Source organism: Cinclus cinclus, chromosome 16 (genome assembly GCF_963662255.1).
Source record: "Cinclus cinclus chromosome 16, bCinCin1.1, whole genome shotgun sequence".
Classification (NCBI taxonomy): domain Eukaryota; kingdom Metazoa; phylum Chordata; class Aves; order Passeriformes; family Cinclidae; genus Cinclus; species Cinclus cinclus.
Window position 1 is genome coordinate 2338390 of NC_085061.1, and position 14519 is coordinate 2352908.

The 14519-nt window shown below is 51.6% G+C and overlaps 2 protein-coding genes across 2 annotated transcripts; one reads left to right on the forward strand and one right to left on the reverse strand.

Annotated features, from left to right (window-relative positions):
- Positions 1-1485: 1485 nt before the first annotated feature.
- On the reverse strand, positions 1486-7750 carry GID4 (GID complex subunit 4 homolog). Its single transcript, XM_062503742.1, is given in 7 exon segments — positions 1486-2288; positions 3468-3598; positions 4627-4728; positions 5350-5457; positions 6160-6219; positions 7402-7684; positions 7686-7750. Coding segments are annotated over 7 exon segments (813 nt in total). The 3' UTR covers positions 1486-2224.
- A 203-nt stretch (positions 7751-7953) lies between these two features.
- Positions 7954-13720, forward strand: ATPAF2 (ATP synthase mitochondrial F1 complex assembly factor 2). Its single transcript, XM_062503397.1, has 8 exons — positions 7954-8098; positions 9386-9430; positions 9750-9895; positions 10304-10401; positions 11297-11377; positions 11517-11629; positions 12412-12527; positions 13126-13720. The coding sequence occupies exons 1-8, from the start codon at positions 7954-7956 to the stop codon at positions 13261-13263; spliced, it is 882 nt and encodes a 293-aa protein (XP_062359381.1). The 3' UTR covers positions 13264-13720.
- Positions 13721-14519: the final 799 nt, after the last annotated feature.

Genomic DNA, 14519 nt, shown 5'->3' on the forward strand with positions numbered 1-14519 from the left:
TCTAAGCTGAAATTCCCTTCAGGATGGTAGGAAGAAGGCAGGCACAGAGCAGGATGTTCTTTCCACATCCTTCTCACAACATATCAAGCCTAAAAAAAAGCCCAACAAAACCCAACTTCATTGGTTTAGGGATACTTACACATATTAAACACCCCCAGGACCATCCTAATTCAGCTTCTGCCAATGAACAGGATTAATTCAACTAAACCATATCAGAAATCCAAGTGTCCCACTGGCCCTGACAGCCCTGGGGAGCACAGGGATACCGGTGCCACCACCAGCATTGCACACACAGCTCCAGAGGGCTGGGAAGAGCAGTTGGAGCTGGGTCCCTGCACTCAGACAGCACCTGAGAAGGAGGTTTCACCCCCCCACACTTGGTCACAGTGGAGCAGCACCACCAGTTTTCACCTCTAAAACCAGGACATCTGCCAGCACCATCTGTGAGGAAACACCTCTCCTCAAAAGGGGCTGAGTTTCTCTGAAAGGAGCAAAATAAAACAGGAACACCCTTCCCAACTGCTCTGCTCACAGCCCCAAATCACCTCAGCACTGTCCCTGCACATCCTCCAGCAACAGCCAAAGCACCGGCACACACTCCCTGGGAAGGGCCAAGTCTCTCCCTTCTCCCTCAGGCATCTCTCTCCATGTGTGCCAGGGAGCAGGACTGATCCACGGAGAACAGCACGCATGAGACCGGCGAATTCCGCATCATCTCCCCAGACTGCCCCGGCTGCTTCTCCAAGCACTCAAAATCCCAACTTGGAAGAGAGGAAAGGGGCTCTCCAAGCCCCAAATCCTTCCTCGTTAAGGCTCAAACAAGCGATAAGTGCTGCCAAAAAGGAAGTTAGTTAAAAAGAAGCAAAACCCAAAGCACCTCGCACCAGCACATGAAGACTTCAATCCTCTCTCCCGGGTGGAAAATCCATCCTCAGCACCAGCCATGCCACACATCTGCTTGGAGGAAGCTGGGCTTTAAAACAGAAAAAAAAAGGCAAACTAAACTCTCACAAAGCCCCACAGGTGGGGCTGACAAGGTAAAAATACAACTGAGGCCAAGTTTTAAAGTGTCTCTTAAAAATCCAACCCACACGCATACACACACACACACACACTTTGGCACAGAAGCCTTAAGTTATGTCACTTGGAACATTCAGAGTCAGAGGGAGCTACTAGGAAGGGGTTTTTTTTTAACATTTTTCTTGGTTTTCCTTGTAAAAAGGTGTCAAGCAGTGGTGGTGAAGCATGAAGGGGGAGTACAAACACTGAGAGGCCCCAGGGTGACGCTGCTCAGCGCCTGCACTCCGGTTACGTTACCAAAGCTTAGCTGGATACAGACATGGATATAAAAACACAGACATTCCTGGTTTTCAATGCGAAAATGGTAACATGGAATCGAGTACTTGTGCATTTGCCATAGGGTCCTTTGGAAAAGGAACCATAAAAATAGATTTTTTTTTAATAAAAGACTTATTTTTTTAGGACTTTTTCTTTTTTTTTTTTACCCTTAACTTAAGTAAAGAGCAAATATACACCTACAAGCAGAGTTCAGAACCACTTTACTGAGAGCCTGGAAGTCCATACATCAAATTAATTCCCAGTGGCCTATCCAGACACTGGAACAGCTCCCAGCTCTAAAGGGCCAGCGTTCCTGAAAGATCTGCAGCTCCAGCTAACCTTGTTAGCCAGCAAAGCCTCACTCCAGCCTTACCTCAGCCAACACTCCCCCAACAGACTCCACAGCTGAGCCTCACACCCAGGACCTGGCTCTGGGAGCATCAGAGCTGGAAATCTGGGCAAGAAACCTAAATCCTGGTGATTTCAATCATCAGGATATAACAAGGAAAAGATAAGCTTTGAGCTTACATTTCCTTATTACTCAGAGGCCAGAGCACTGATTCCAGCTACTGAGAAACAGCTTCCAGAGGAGAGCCGGGAGGAACTTCAGTGACAAGAGAAACGAGCTGTGCAACAAGAAAGTGCATTAAAGTAGCTTAAAACCAGAGTAAAGATCAAATGGCCACTCGACAGGAGGGAGAATCAAGCTCCAGCAACTCCTCGGGCTGGGCGAGTTAACATCCAGGCTCTCTCTTTCTCTCTCTCTCGAGTCCAAGGGGCAGGAGAGAAGCGTGCATTCCCGTGCTCCCACAGGGACACAGTTCTCCTGGCAGGCCATGCTCTCCTGCCCCGTTTGCTTCTGGGCGGTATCAGATCTGGACAGCTGTCATCGGAACTCGTAGATAGGAGCACTGTGCTCGGGAACGTGCGTTAAATTCAACGACTGATACCTGGCAGAGAAGGGAGAGAGGGAGGAGAGGATTACATGGAGCTCATGCTTGGCAGCCACACAGCAGACACTGTGCTGGCTGCTCTTTTCTCCCCCTTTACAGTCCCGGAGTGTTCAGGCATTCAACACCCACTCGCCACAGTGCCAAAATTCTGACAGGGCTCAGCACCATTCCTCATCACTCTACAACTCCCTGACAGAGGGGTGCAGCCAGGTGGGGGTCAAGCTATTTTCCCACACAACTAATGACAAGACAAAGGGAAACGGCCTCAATTTGTGCCAGGAGAGGTTCAGCTTGGATATGAGGAAAAAATTCCTCACTGAGAGAGTGGTTTAGACCTGAAATGGCCTGCCCAGGGAAGTGGTGGAGTTACCATCCCTGGAAGTTCTAAGAAATCAAACACGTTACATTTAGGGTTTAGTGGGAATGGTGGTATTTGGTCAAAGGTTGGACTTGATGATATTGGAGGTTTTTGCCAACCTTAATGATCCTGTAATTCCCACTCTGGTCCCTCTGAGCCACATACAGTGAGGCAGCATTCCAGGTGGTCTGACTATGGTGGTTTTTCAGACTCCTTTTGAAGTTCAACAACTTTCAAGTTCAAACAGTGTTTGCTACAAGTGCAAATTACACTCCAGTCTTTCAAAGCTCAGCTTGAGGGAATGTGTCTGAAAGCCTCCTGGTTCCTTCCCTCCCCCTGAGAGCTTCCAGCCATCCACCTGCTGGTCATGACAATGATGCAAGGGAAAATAGCTCTCCACAGCTCCTTGTCTCCAACAAAAACCCCACCAATTAGCTTTGACTGTTCTCTTGTCTTAACACCAGCACCCCAAGGATCTCAGAAATACAAAATACTGGCCTGACAAGATTTCTGCCTGAAGGGAGCAAGAGCCAAGCTGTTCCTTAGGAGGGAGAACTGAGCTCCCTCACAGCACTTCCCCAAACATTGTATCATCTTTCCTTCTCCACCCTGCCAGCCCAAATTTCCCCCCCCTTTTCCATAAGGGCAGCACTTTATACCACACAAATGGACTACACCAGCCTGCTCAGGCCAGTCACAGCCCACACCTCTCACTTCTGCCCCAAGGTCCAACCACCAGCCTGAATCTCCTGCCTGGATACTCCCAAGGTTGTGGACAAGCAGGTGACGAGTCACAAGCTTTCAGGAGGCTTCCTTACCATTCTGAACTCCTATGGTAGTAATAGCCCTCTATAGATGCTGCTGACTTCTGGAAGCAGATGTAATAGAAACCAGCAAAGGAAGCACCACTGATGTCCTTGATGGTGTGATCTGGGACTAGGAACTGCTCCTGCACGCAAAACACAGACTGCATTTTAAAATGTTGGCCAAATACAGCCCCACCCTACCCCAATCTGCCCTCCCAAACCAAATATTGGCACCCACTAACATGAAGACATTCTAATTAACTGGTTGAGCAATCCCTGCATTCTCAGCAGCCCAGAGCAGAGATCAGAGTGTCCCTTCACCACCTGCCACTGCAGGGATCTCACAGGGAAGCAGATAACTGAGAACAGAATGAGTTTTAAGAGTGCAGGAGATCAGTTTCAGCTCAACACCTGTCCCCTGCAAACCAGAAGCCCATTGCAAAACTGGGAGTCAGAGCCTGAGAAGGAAGAAAAGGCTCCAGGGAGTTGTTACTGCAGCGTTTCAACACTTACGGGAGCTTATGACAAACTGGAAGGGAACTTTGCATAAGGACATGGAGTGACAGGAAGAGGGGGGAACGGCTACCCACTGCCCGAGGGCAGGGTTAGATGAGATATTGGGAAGAAATTTTTCCCTGTGAGGGTGGTGAGGCCCTGGCACAAGGTGCCCAGAGAAGCTGTGGCTGCCCCTGGATCCCTGGAAGTGTCCAAGGCCAGGCTGGACAGAGCTTGGAGCCACCTGGTATAGTGGAAGGTGTCCCTGCCCTTGGCAGGAGACTGGAAAAAGATGAGCTTTAAGGTCCCCTTCCAGCCCAAACCAGCCTATGGTGATGCTGTGATGATCCCAGCTGAAGAACAGAGCTGCAGACTGGCCAGTCTGCATCAAACACAGGCCCCACACAGGGACTGGAGACATCAATTCTCTCATCTTCTGGAGAGGGCCACCAAGCAAGATTTTCCTGTTGTTTTTTTTTGCCACGAGTGCAGCCCTTAAGGACACAATTAGCTAGCTAGACACGAGTCACACTGGAACTTGCAAGTACAATGGTTTTGGGGTTGGCAGGGAGAGATCTTTCATTAAACCATCATAGCTGGAAAACCTCTGAGACACCTCAAGTCTCTGCCAGTGCCTTGCAAGCAGCTCATCACGAAGGAGACAGGCAGGATTTACCTTCCACCTCATGAAGACATAGTCCCCATTTTTTAGATCTTCATAATCAAAGTCATCAGAGTTAAATGTTTTTGCATACTGGTAAAAAGCCTGGAACTTTCCCTGAAACAAAAAAAAAGGGAAAAAAAAACAAAAACGATGCTTATAGGAATAGAAGTTCTAGTCCCAGCTGCTATTTAGGAGCAAAATCTATGATACCCACAGCCATATCCAGCCTGGCTGGAGAAGTTCCTGCACTTCCAGACAAAGAAATATAACAAACATCAAAGCTTGGCAAACAAAAGCCAAGGTAAAGGTGGGGACATGATCAGGTGGCTGCTGTGGCCTCAAAACAGCAGGTGCACCCTGCCCTGAGCAGAGACACAGGTTCCAGTTGCCCTAACTGTGCCAGTAAGAGTCCCTCTCCCCTTCTCCATTCCATTTTGCAATGAGACTCCAAAAATAAGGAGTGTGCTCTCTTAGGGGGTCAAGAGATACGGATTTCTTCTGCTCCCTTCCAACCCCATGGCCAACAAGTGGAAAACAAGACATCCCCTCCCTCATCACAGACCACAGCTTGCTGGAGAGACCTCTGTTTGCAAAGACCCCAGTGGGAGGAGGGAGACAGCCAGAAAGGAGGTCTCCAGGCCTTTCTGCCAGCTCTTGCAAGGGCACACACTGCACCTCTCCTCCAAAGCAGCAGCCCAGACCCACCCTCTGCCCCAGATTTATAGATTTATTCACCCAGTGTTTACGATCCACGTCCTCGTCAGCGTCCCACTTGCGTGTTAGGAACGGGTGTTTCTTACTGATTATCTCTCCTTCGAAGAACGTGGTGAGGGTTGGATACTCCTGGCAGAGGGGACACAAAGCTAAGGTCACAAATGTCACCTACAGACACAAACCCAAGAGCAGACCAAGCTCCATGCACTCAGTAGAAAGCATCTCCTAGGGAGAGCCCCAGGCAATATGAGGCTGTTGCTCCCATCCCTTGTCCTGCCCCACGACTCTCCAAGGATCCCACAGCCTCCATGCTCTTATTCCAGCCTTTCTCTGCCTTTCTTCTCACTTTATGAAACCAGGAGACAAGTCAGAGCTGGGCTGGGGGGAAGGGTTTGGAACACAAGTCTAGTAAGGAGCAGCTGAGGGGGCTGGAGTGGCTCAGCCTAGGAAAAATGACCCTCACTCTCCCAACTTCCTGACAGGAGGGTACAGGGCTCTGCCCCCAGGGAACAAGGGACAGGACAAGTAGAAATCTCCTCAAATTGTACCAAGGAGGTTTAGATTGCCCAGGGAAGTGGTGGACCTGGCTATGTCCTGCGTCAGGGGTTGGATTCAACAATTCTAGAGGGATTTTCCAACTTTAAATGATTCCATGAAGCTCCCAGCTGGATGACATTTACAACCAGCACCATCCCCCGGGTGGCCAAATCTACAACATGTTCAGTATCTCCACTTCCTATTTCTGGCAGCAGCTTCTCCCACCCAACCAGGAAAAAAAAAACCCCACCTTAACACAGCCCCTTTTTGTGTTGTTTTGCAGTTAACACTCACCTCTGTAAGGCCTTTAATCTTCAAGTATCCACAGAGATAGGAGTTTTCCATATCCACATGCTGGAAAAGAGTGCAAAGTCCAACCATAAAAATAGGCATGAAGATGCATGCTTGATTCAAAGAAGTTTCTAACCCTTCAGAGGATAATTTCAGGATAAGCTCCAGCTGATAAACACTGTCCAGCTCACTGCCCAATATTCACACTGCCAGCTGTTTTCCATGGGAACCACCTGGAAAGATCATTTGCAGGTGCCCAGCTCACCTCTGGCAGCCTTTACATCCCAGGCCTGTTCCCAAGGCAACACCCTCTGCCCAGAACACTCCAGCAGGAAGCAAATCCCCTTTCCAGCCGGAAGGGATCTGATTCACAGTGTTCTCCAAGAAAAAGCATCCCTGGAAGAATCACCCACACCCCCAGCATTTTGCAGGAGGCCTTTCTCTGAAATCTAAAGCTTTTATGCCACCTGTACGTTGAGTTATCAGACTGCATCTATCTGTGCTGTGCAGAAAGTAGGCAGGGATTTGCCTGCTCCTTTAAAAGCAGAGATATTCCAAGATTTTCCCTGACATCTCCAGATCTGCTTCCAAAACATGCAATGAGTTATTCACGGAAGCGCAAACCTCTCCTGTGAGAAGATGGATCTCCACCTGTGATCAAAGGATGGCAACGTTTCCCTGTGTTCAGCACAGGGAGAGCAGGCAGGCCCCTCTCCTCAGCTGACACATGCAAAACAGCCACGTTTTTGGCACAAAAGCAGCGTTTTTAAGCACAGAACCACAGCTAGCCCCTGCGAGGTAGCAGCGTGCAGTGGAACTGAGCAGCCATGGGATGTCCCCAGCACAACAAATCCCACCAGGAACATGGAGAACTGAACATAAAAATACCCCACCGGCTTGGAATCATCACAGAATCACTAAGGTTGGAAAAGAACCTATGAGATCATCCTACGACTGATTCACTACCTTGTCAACCAGATCAGAGCACTGAGTGCCACGTCCAGTCTTTCTTTAAAACGCCTCCAGGGATGGTGACTCCACCACCTCCCTAGGCAGCCAATAACCTTCTCTGTGAAGAAACTCGTCCTGATATCGAGGGATAAGGTGCTGTGGGTGCTGTCGCAAGGGGCCGGCAGGGCGGGAACGGCCACCGCGGCCTGAGGCGAGCGGGTCCCCCGCTCGCCTCAGGCCGCGGTGGACGTTCCCACCCCGCCAGGGCTCGGCTCGCCCCGCCGTCCTCCTCACCTGCATGACGACCTCCACCTCGTAGGCGTTGCCTTTACTGCGCTGCTGCCCGCGGAACTTAGCCCCGCTGTAGAGCAGCGAAGTCGCCACTCCGGGCTGCGCCGTGTTGATGGGAGGCGGCGGCACCAGGCTGCTGGCGGCCGCACCAGTGGAAGGGGAAGACGACGAGCTCCCCGCCCCTCCAGCGCGGCGCCTTTCGCTCCGAACCGGCATCTCGGGGGGGTCCCCGGGCGCCAGCGTGGCCGGGGCCGGGGCGCGGCCGGGGAACGCCGCCCGCTCCGCTCCGCTCCCTCACGCCGCGGCCGCCGCTGGGTCGGGGCCTCCCGGCAGCGCCTCCGCGCGCTCCCATTGGCCCTCGCGCGCGTGGCGGAGGGGCGATCCCTAGCTCTGATTGGTTGCTGGAGCGGTAACGGGCGTTGATTGGTTGTGCTGCCCCCTGGCGCTGCTGGGAAATGTAGGGTTTCTAGCCACGCAGCGCGGATTGGCTCACGGCTACCGGCAAGATGGCGGCGCCCAGAGAGCGGCGCTGAGCGCAGTCGGGACGAGGTTGCTATGTCGTCTGTCGCGATGTGGCGCGGCTGTCGCCGCCTATGGTGGACCTACTCCCCGCCCGCTCGGCTCCCCCGACCGCCTCTTGCAGCTGCTGGGAGCGGCCCTGTGGGGCCATGTGGGCGCCGGGCGTATGCCCCGCCGACAGGTGAGGGAGTACCGGGGCGGCTCTAGCCCCGTTTTGGGGAGGGGGGGTCCTTCCCTGGGGACCCTTATTCCAAGGTCACCCAGGGCAGGACTGGGACCGGCACGGCCTCGCGGGGACCGCGCTCCTTACGGCCGCTGAGAGCCCTGGTGCTGGGGCTTCCCCCCTGCGCCCTTTCTCTCTCGTTAATGTGTGTTTGCTGCGGGCAAGGTTCACTGGCAGCGCGGCTAAGCCCTTACCGAACCAGTTTGTTACTCTTATTTTTGTGTTTTGTTGGATTTTAGGGATTGTGAGGGAAAGGGACTCAGGCGAAGCGGTACGGATATGTTTTGGTCCACGTATCTCATCCAAATGCTTTGCTGGAATCATGTGGGTTTGGGAACAGCAAAATTAATATTTTTGTCTGAGGTGAGGCTGCAAAGTTGCACTGACTCATGGCAAAGTTTTGGGAGCCACTAATGAGCCTCGGAGTTCATCTGGGGTACACACACTAATCTGTTTTTTAGAAAAAGCTTGAGGCACTTTCTGAGGCCCTAAAGCTCGCAGGTTGCCAAGCCTGAGCAAATCCTTCTGTTTCCCCAGCAGGAATGTATTTTTTTTAGCTTGGAATAGCAGACCTGCAGCCTGACCTGCTTGCTGTGACCTTCACAAGACAGATTTATGGGTTTGAGATTTATAACCGGGTTGCTCTTGTCAAGGGAATGGTTCATGGATTCTTCCTGCTTTGTGGGAGGAGTGTGAGCCTTTGGAATGTGTGTAATCCTGTTCTCACGTGTTAGGAGTACTGGTAGCAAAGGATGTAAACTGAGACCTGAAGTTTCCTCAGACTCACCTTGTTGGTGGAGCAGGTATATTCCTAAGCTGGACTGGGATGTTTGGGCTGCAGGGAGGAGTGTCCTTCAGGGACTGATTTGCCCAGTGTGACTGTGGTTATAGAATCTGGAAAGGTTGACCCTGAAGCAAAACTCCTGAGTTGTAGTGGGACAGGTCTGCTTGATAAACCAGCCCTGCCACACTCTGAGGCAGCTGAGCCCCCAGCCTGGCAGGGATGTAGCTGGTCCTGTTTGCTTCCTGGCTGTGCACAGCAGCATTGTGGTTGTCTCCAGTTCTCTGATGAGTGGAGCTCACAGCTTGGAAACTGTGCATGAAGAGCTGGATTTCTGTGGCCAGGCCACCTTGACAGCACCAAAGCTCTGTCTGTTCTGAGCTGTGAGGGGAAGCAGGGGAAGGAGCTGAACATTCTCTGTTTGCCCTCTAAATGTTCTCTTTTCCCTCTGTTTCTGTCCCTAGAGAGGAAGAGGTTCTACCAGAACGTGAGCATCTCGCAAGGGGAAGGTGAGTGCAGCTCCTGGGATGGGATGGGATGATCCCTGGGAGAGGTGTCACCACCCCATACCATGTCAGCGTGGCACCTGCAGCCCCGGCTGTGTCAGTGGCATGTCTGTCACAGCTGCTGTACCCCCTCCTCATCCTCAGCAAAGCTGCAGGTTGGGAAGCAGCTTCCAAAACCAAGTGATGGTGGGAAACCTGAATATTCCTGGTCCCTTGCTCCCATCAGCTCTGGCTCTGAATCTGCTCCCACTGTGGGGTTGTCTGTTGTTCCTTAGTGCCTGCTCCTCTTTGATTCCCCAGGATTTCTACTCTCGTTCCCCAGGAGGCTTTGAAATAAACCTGGACCACCGAAAACTGAAAACGCCCCAGGCCAAGCTCTTCACTGTCCCCAGTGAGGCCTTGGCCATTGCAGTGGCAACGGAGTGGGATTCCCAGAAAGACACCATCAAGTTCTACACGATGCACCTGGTGAGCACGGCAGGGTGGAATGCTGAGACCTGCAGATGCAGAATGTGAAGGCAGCAGGTTGTCTTGCTCCTAATGAGCAGAAAGTTAGGTCTTTCTCTGGGCTGGCTGGGTACCTGTCTAGAGGGAATCTGTCTCACTGGGGGAACTTGAGAAAGGGCTGTTATTGGGAACAGTGATGGGCAGGAGGAAACAGTGAGCTCTGGAGCAGTCTGTGGCCCTTTTTCCCTGCTGCTTAATGGATTCTGAAAGATATGAGAGGATACCTATTACATGAGCCATTTTGTGGCCCTGCACCCCTCAGTGGTTCATCTGCCACAAATCCCTCTGCTTCTTCTTGGCATTGTAGCATGGAAGATGCTGTTTTTTCAAGCCTGGAATAACAGCAGTTTCAACTGCCTTTATCCTTAGACCACTCTGTGCAACACAGCGCTGGACAATCCCACGCAGAGAAACAAAACGCAGCTGATCCGGGCAGCGGTGAAGTTCCTGGAGACAGACACAGTCTGGTATGAGATGGGGGCCCAGCTGGGTTTTGGAAAGAGAGTTGGGTAAAGTGAAGGAAGACATCTGCTCTCACCCAGTCATGGTATGGCTCTGATCTGTGCTGGTTTTTGCCCAAGGGTTTGAATTAGTTTAGATCAGTCCTGCGTGTGCAGACCTAGTTGGAGTCTGTGCATCCAAAGAAGGAGCATTGGATTTGGTCTTTTGTTGAACTCTGTTTTGGACACCTCCATTCTGGGCAAGGGTGAGAGCTGTAGGAAATGAAGATCTTGGAGAAAAGAAAAGATCTTTGAAAGACCAGTGGGGATCTGTCAGCCAGACCCTGGTATTTCTCTACCAGTACAGATAGTTCAGACTACTTGTACCAGTCCCAAAATACCCTTCATTCCTTAAAGTGCCTGTGAGTTGTAGGATCAAGTTCATACTTGTAGGATCTTGTTCATACTCAGGCTTTTGTCCCAATGTCCACTGGCAGCTGCACAGTTCCTGCACAGACAGGAACAGGTTTCCCCCACCTGCCCTTGTGGCTTTGGTCAGACTGGAGGTGCAGGGAATGCTGAGCTGAGCCACTGGGCAAGGAGAAGCAGGAGTGGCCCCACACAGAGCTGCAGTGGGGTTTGTACCCTCCCTGAACTGCTAAACCTCACTTCAGTCTTTGGTTTGGGGCTACCTGCAGTTTTCAGTTGACTGGTTCACTGCTCTGTTTTGTAGTGAGATGGAATTGTACTTCCTGGAATAGCAAAAAGCACTGAATTTGGGGAAGAGCTGGGGGATTGTTCCCTGTCACTGCTGCCTGCATAGACAGCTTGCTATGGGTCTGGTGGGGTTACTATCCTTCCCAGAGGTGTGTCCCAGCCTGGGAATGACCATCCAGTGTGTTTTTGTTCCATGATGCCCCAGCTATCGTGTGGAGGAACCTCCAGCCTTGGCAGAACTACAGAAGAACGAATGGGATCCCGTGGTCACCTGGGCTGAGAAAAGGTGAGAGCTCAAAGGGTTCCTGGCTGCTTAAGGCCCTGCTCTGCTGAGCCTCTGGTGCTTGTGACTGTCAGGGCCACGGGCTCTGTGAGCCCTGGGCCTTTCCCCTCGCTTTTGCTAAGGGTTTGGGTGATCATTCCAGGTACAATGTGACAATTGGCTCCTCGACCAGCATCCTGGGGCCAAACATTCCAGCTAGCACCAAGGAGACCTTTATCAGCCATCTGGCATCCTACAACATGTGGGCCCTGCAAGGTGAGCGAGGCTGGGTTGGGAGCTCTGTGCTCAGGCTGGGCCAGTGAGGAGGTGGTTCCTCTCCACGGGGCAGGGGAGTGACTGTAATGTTTTCTTCTCCTGCTCCAAGTGTGAAGGTTTATGTTTTAAATCTGCAGGCCAGGCCCTGACCTGCTTTTGTCACAGGCAGGGATCACTTCAGTGCCACTGGTGTTCAGGATCTGACTGTGCTGTCCCATGAGCTGCTTGTTCCACCTTAACACAAATAACTTCTTTAATGCCAAACCTTCTAATGATTTAATCCCTAGCTTTGTTGTTACCAGGAAAAGAAATCAGGCTTGGTACTCCAAAGTGCCCACACTGTGCACTGTCCTCACTTTTTCATCCTTATATCCCACTTAATCTTGCCTGAACCATCTGAATGACACCAAAAGATAAAGAAATGAAGGGAGGTTTGCTTTGCTACAGACCTGAATGAGCAGCAGGCAGTGAAACGCACAAAAGACACAGAATTCTCAAGCCTGGATGGATATTTTTTCCTTTGCACAGGGAAGGGTTGTGGCAGAATAAAAGGAGGTGGTGTCCAGGGCATTGCTTTTATCACTGTGGTGGCAGGGCCAGTACAATGCTCTGTGTCTGCTGTTGACCACAGATCTGAGTGCCCAGGTGCAGGTGGGAGGATCACTGTCCCTCCCTGAGGGGGTACCACAGCCTACCTATCCCTTCAGAGCATGTGAAGACGCTGCTGTAATGCTGCAGAAAACAGCCATGAATCTTTTTTGGTTTGGGTTATTCCCTTCCAGGTATAGAATTTGTAATCACCCAGCTGAAATCGCTGATTCTGTCCATGAGCCTGATTGACAGGCACATTACAGTAGAGAAAGCTGTGCTCCTGTCTCGCCTGGAGGAAGAATACCAGGTAAATTATGTTACAAAACAGCCCTATAATTCAAATAGCAATAATCTCAGCATGACAAATGCATCCCCCACCACAAATAACTGGCAAGGGAAGTGCCTGCTATAGCAGGAGACGTTCCACTCCACCAGTCTCCCTGTCTGAGAGTGTTTGGAGTGTGCTGCTGCAGAGCAACACCACGGGCACACCAGCCCAGAGTGCTCCCAGGGCTGCCAGTTTCTTTTCACAGAGCCCAGATGGCTGCTTTTCTCCCTCTCTAATCTGAAGTGCAAAGTTGTGGCTGGCTTCTCCTGCTGAGGGTTATCCAGCCTGGAGGCTTTGATAGACACTAAGATATCAAGCTTGCTGGAAATTAGGTTGGTGTGAAGCTCTCCTTGTCCCAAAAGTGGCTGAAGTTGAAAATCTTTTCATCCTCCTGTTAAGAGGCTTTGCATCAGACCCCAGTTCAGATGAAGCACATCCTCATCTGGAGATATCCCTGCCTCAGCAGTCGAGGATCATCTCAGTTCCTGGGAGGGGTTACCTGTGCTTCACAAACATGAGAAGGGAAGCTGAGAGTTGCTAAGGTGATTTGAATGTAATCCATGTTCCTCCTCTCCAGATTCGACGCTGGGGCAATGTGGAGTGGGCCCACGACTATGACCTGTGTGAGCTGCGTGCTCGCACGGCAGCTGGGACTCTCTTTGTTCACCTTTGCTCAGAGAGCTCGACTGTAAAACACAAACTGTTGCAGGACTGAGGCAACTGGGCAGGGCACAGAAAGGAAATATCCAGCTGGGAATTGCTGGCCTGACCTAGTGGATGGTAGCCACCTTTATGCCATTCCACTTTTCCTGAGAGCAGCTTCGTGTGCTGTGGTTTTGTAGGCAACTCTTCACTTGGATTGCCTGCTGCAGTGCAGTACACAAGGAGGAAAGGTCAAGGTGAGTTTCCTCTGAATCCCCAAGCCAGTAGCTCCATCCTTTCCTGGTGTCTGTAACTCATCAGAGGAGCTCCCACAGAAGAAACAGCTTCCTGGGCAGGGCACGGCACAGACATACCCAGCATATGCCACATGTCTTCATAACTGCCAGCTCCTGACACACACTTGTTATGGAAATCTGAAAACAGACTCCACTGCATCTGTTGTTCATCGCTTGGCGTGCCTGTCTGCAACACCAGGGTCTCTGTGTTCCATTAAAGACTCGCCCCTGTGAGGTACCAAAAGCTGCATGTCTTTGTTTTAGTCACCAAACTGCGGGGGGTGGTCCTGAGCTGCCAGGGTGTGGGCAGGTGCTGGGATGGCTCCAGGTATTAAAAATCACAGACCAGAGCAGACACTCTGAACCACTCTATGAAGCTGAAGTGGTAGCAAGGTGACAACTGCATAGTCCTGCAGCAAGAGGGGTAAAACCTGGGCTCCAGCCATCTTCAGAAGCACAGAGCATGATGAGCTGAATCTGTGTTTGATGGGCAGCACAAGCCACGGGGTTTTCTGAGTCCTGCTCTGTCCCTGGCGTGCACACACAGCCACCTTCTCATTTAACCTTCCCACCTTCTCCTTGCTGCGTGCCTGGAGCAGCACCGTTCCTCACAAGCGAGCGTGGCAGCGGCTGTCACCAAGCAAGGAGAGGAATTAATGACTCCTCGCTTGGCTGTCGCGAGCAGCGGCGCATGAGCTCCTGTGGAACCATTGATTTCCCTTCCTGCTGGCTGGGGGCTGCTCTGCTCACGCTGCAGAAAGCCACTTGTGAGAAGGGGTGAGAAGATGAGGCTTCCAGGCATACGGAGCCTCCGCCAGCCTTGTGCTTGCTGAGCTGGAAACCTGCTGTTATCTTGGGGGTGGTTTGATGGAGAGCACTCCTCTCCTGAGCTGCTGCCTCGTGCCAGCAGCTCACAGGTTACTGCTACTGAGCTTGCAGGTACTGAAGCTTTCAGGCATGATGTGCTACAATGATTTGGTTCAATCAGCTCACAGCTGATCCACAACCCCTTGTGACCAGGTATGAGCTGTCT

Excerpts from the sequence above, each read along its gene's own strand:
- ATPAF2 (XM_062503397.1), top strand. The coding sequence starts at position 7,954 with ATGTCGTCTGTCGCGATGTGGCGCGGCTGTCGCCGCCTATGGTGGACC. Across the intron at positions 8,099-9,385 it reads GGCGTATGCCCCGCCGACAG|AGAGGAAGAGGTTCTACCAG; the intron begins GTGAGGGAGTAC and ends TTCTGTCCCTAG. Across the intron at positions 9,896-10,303 it reads AGTTCTACACGATGCACCTG|ACCACTCTGTGCAACACAGC; the intron begins GTGAGCACGGCA and ends CTTTATCCTTAG.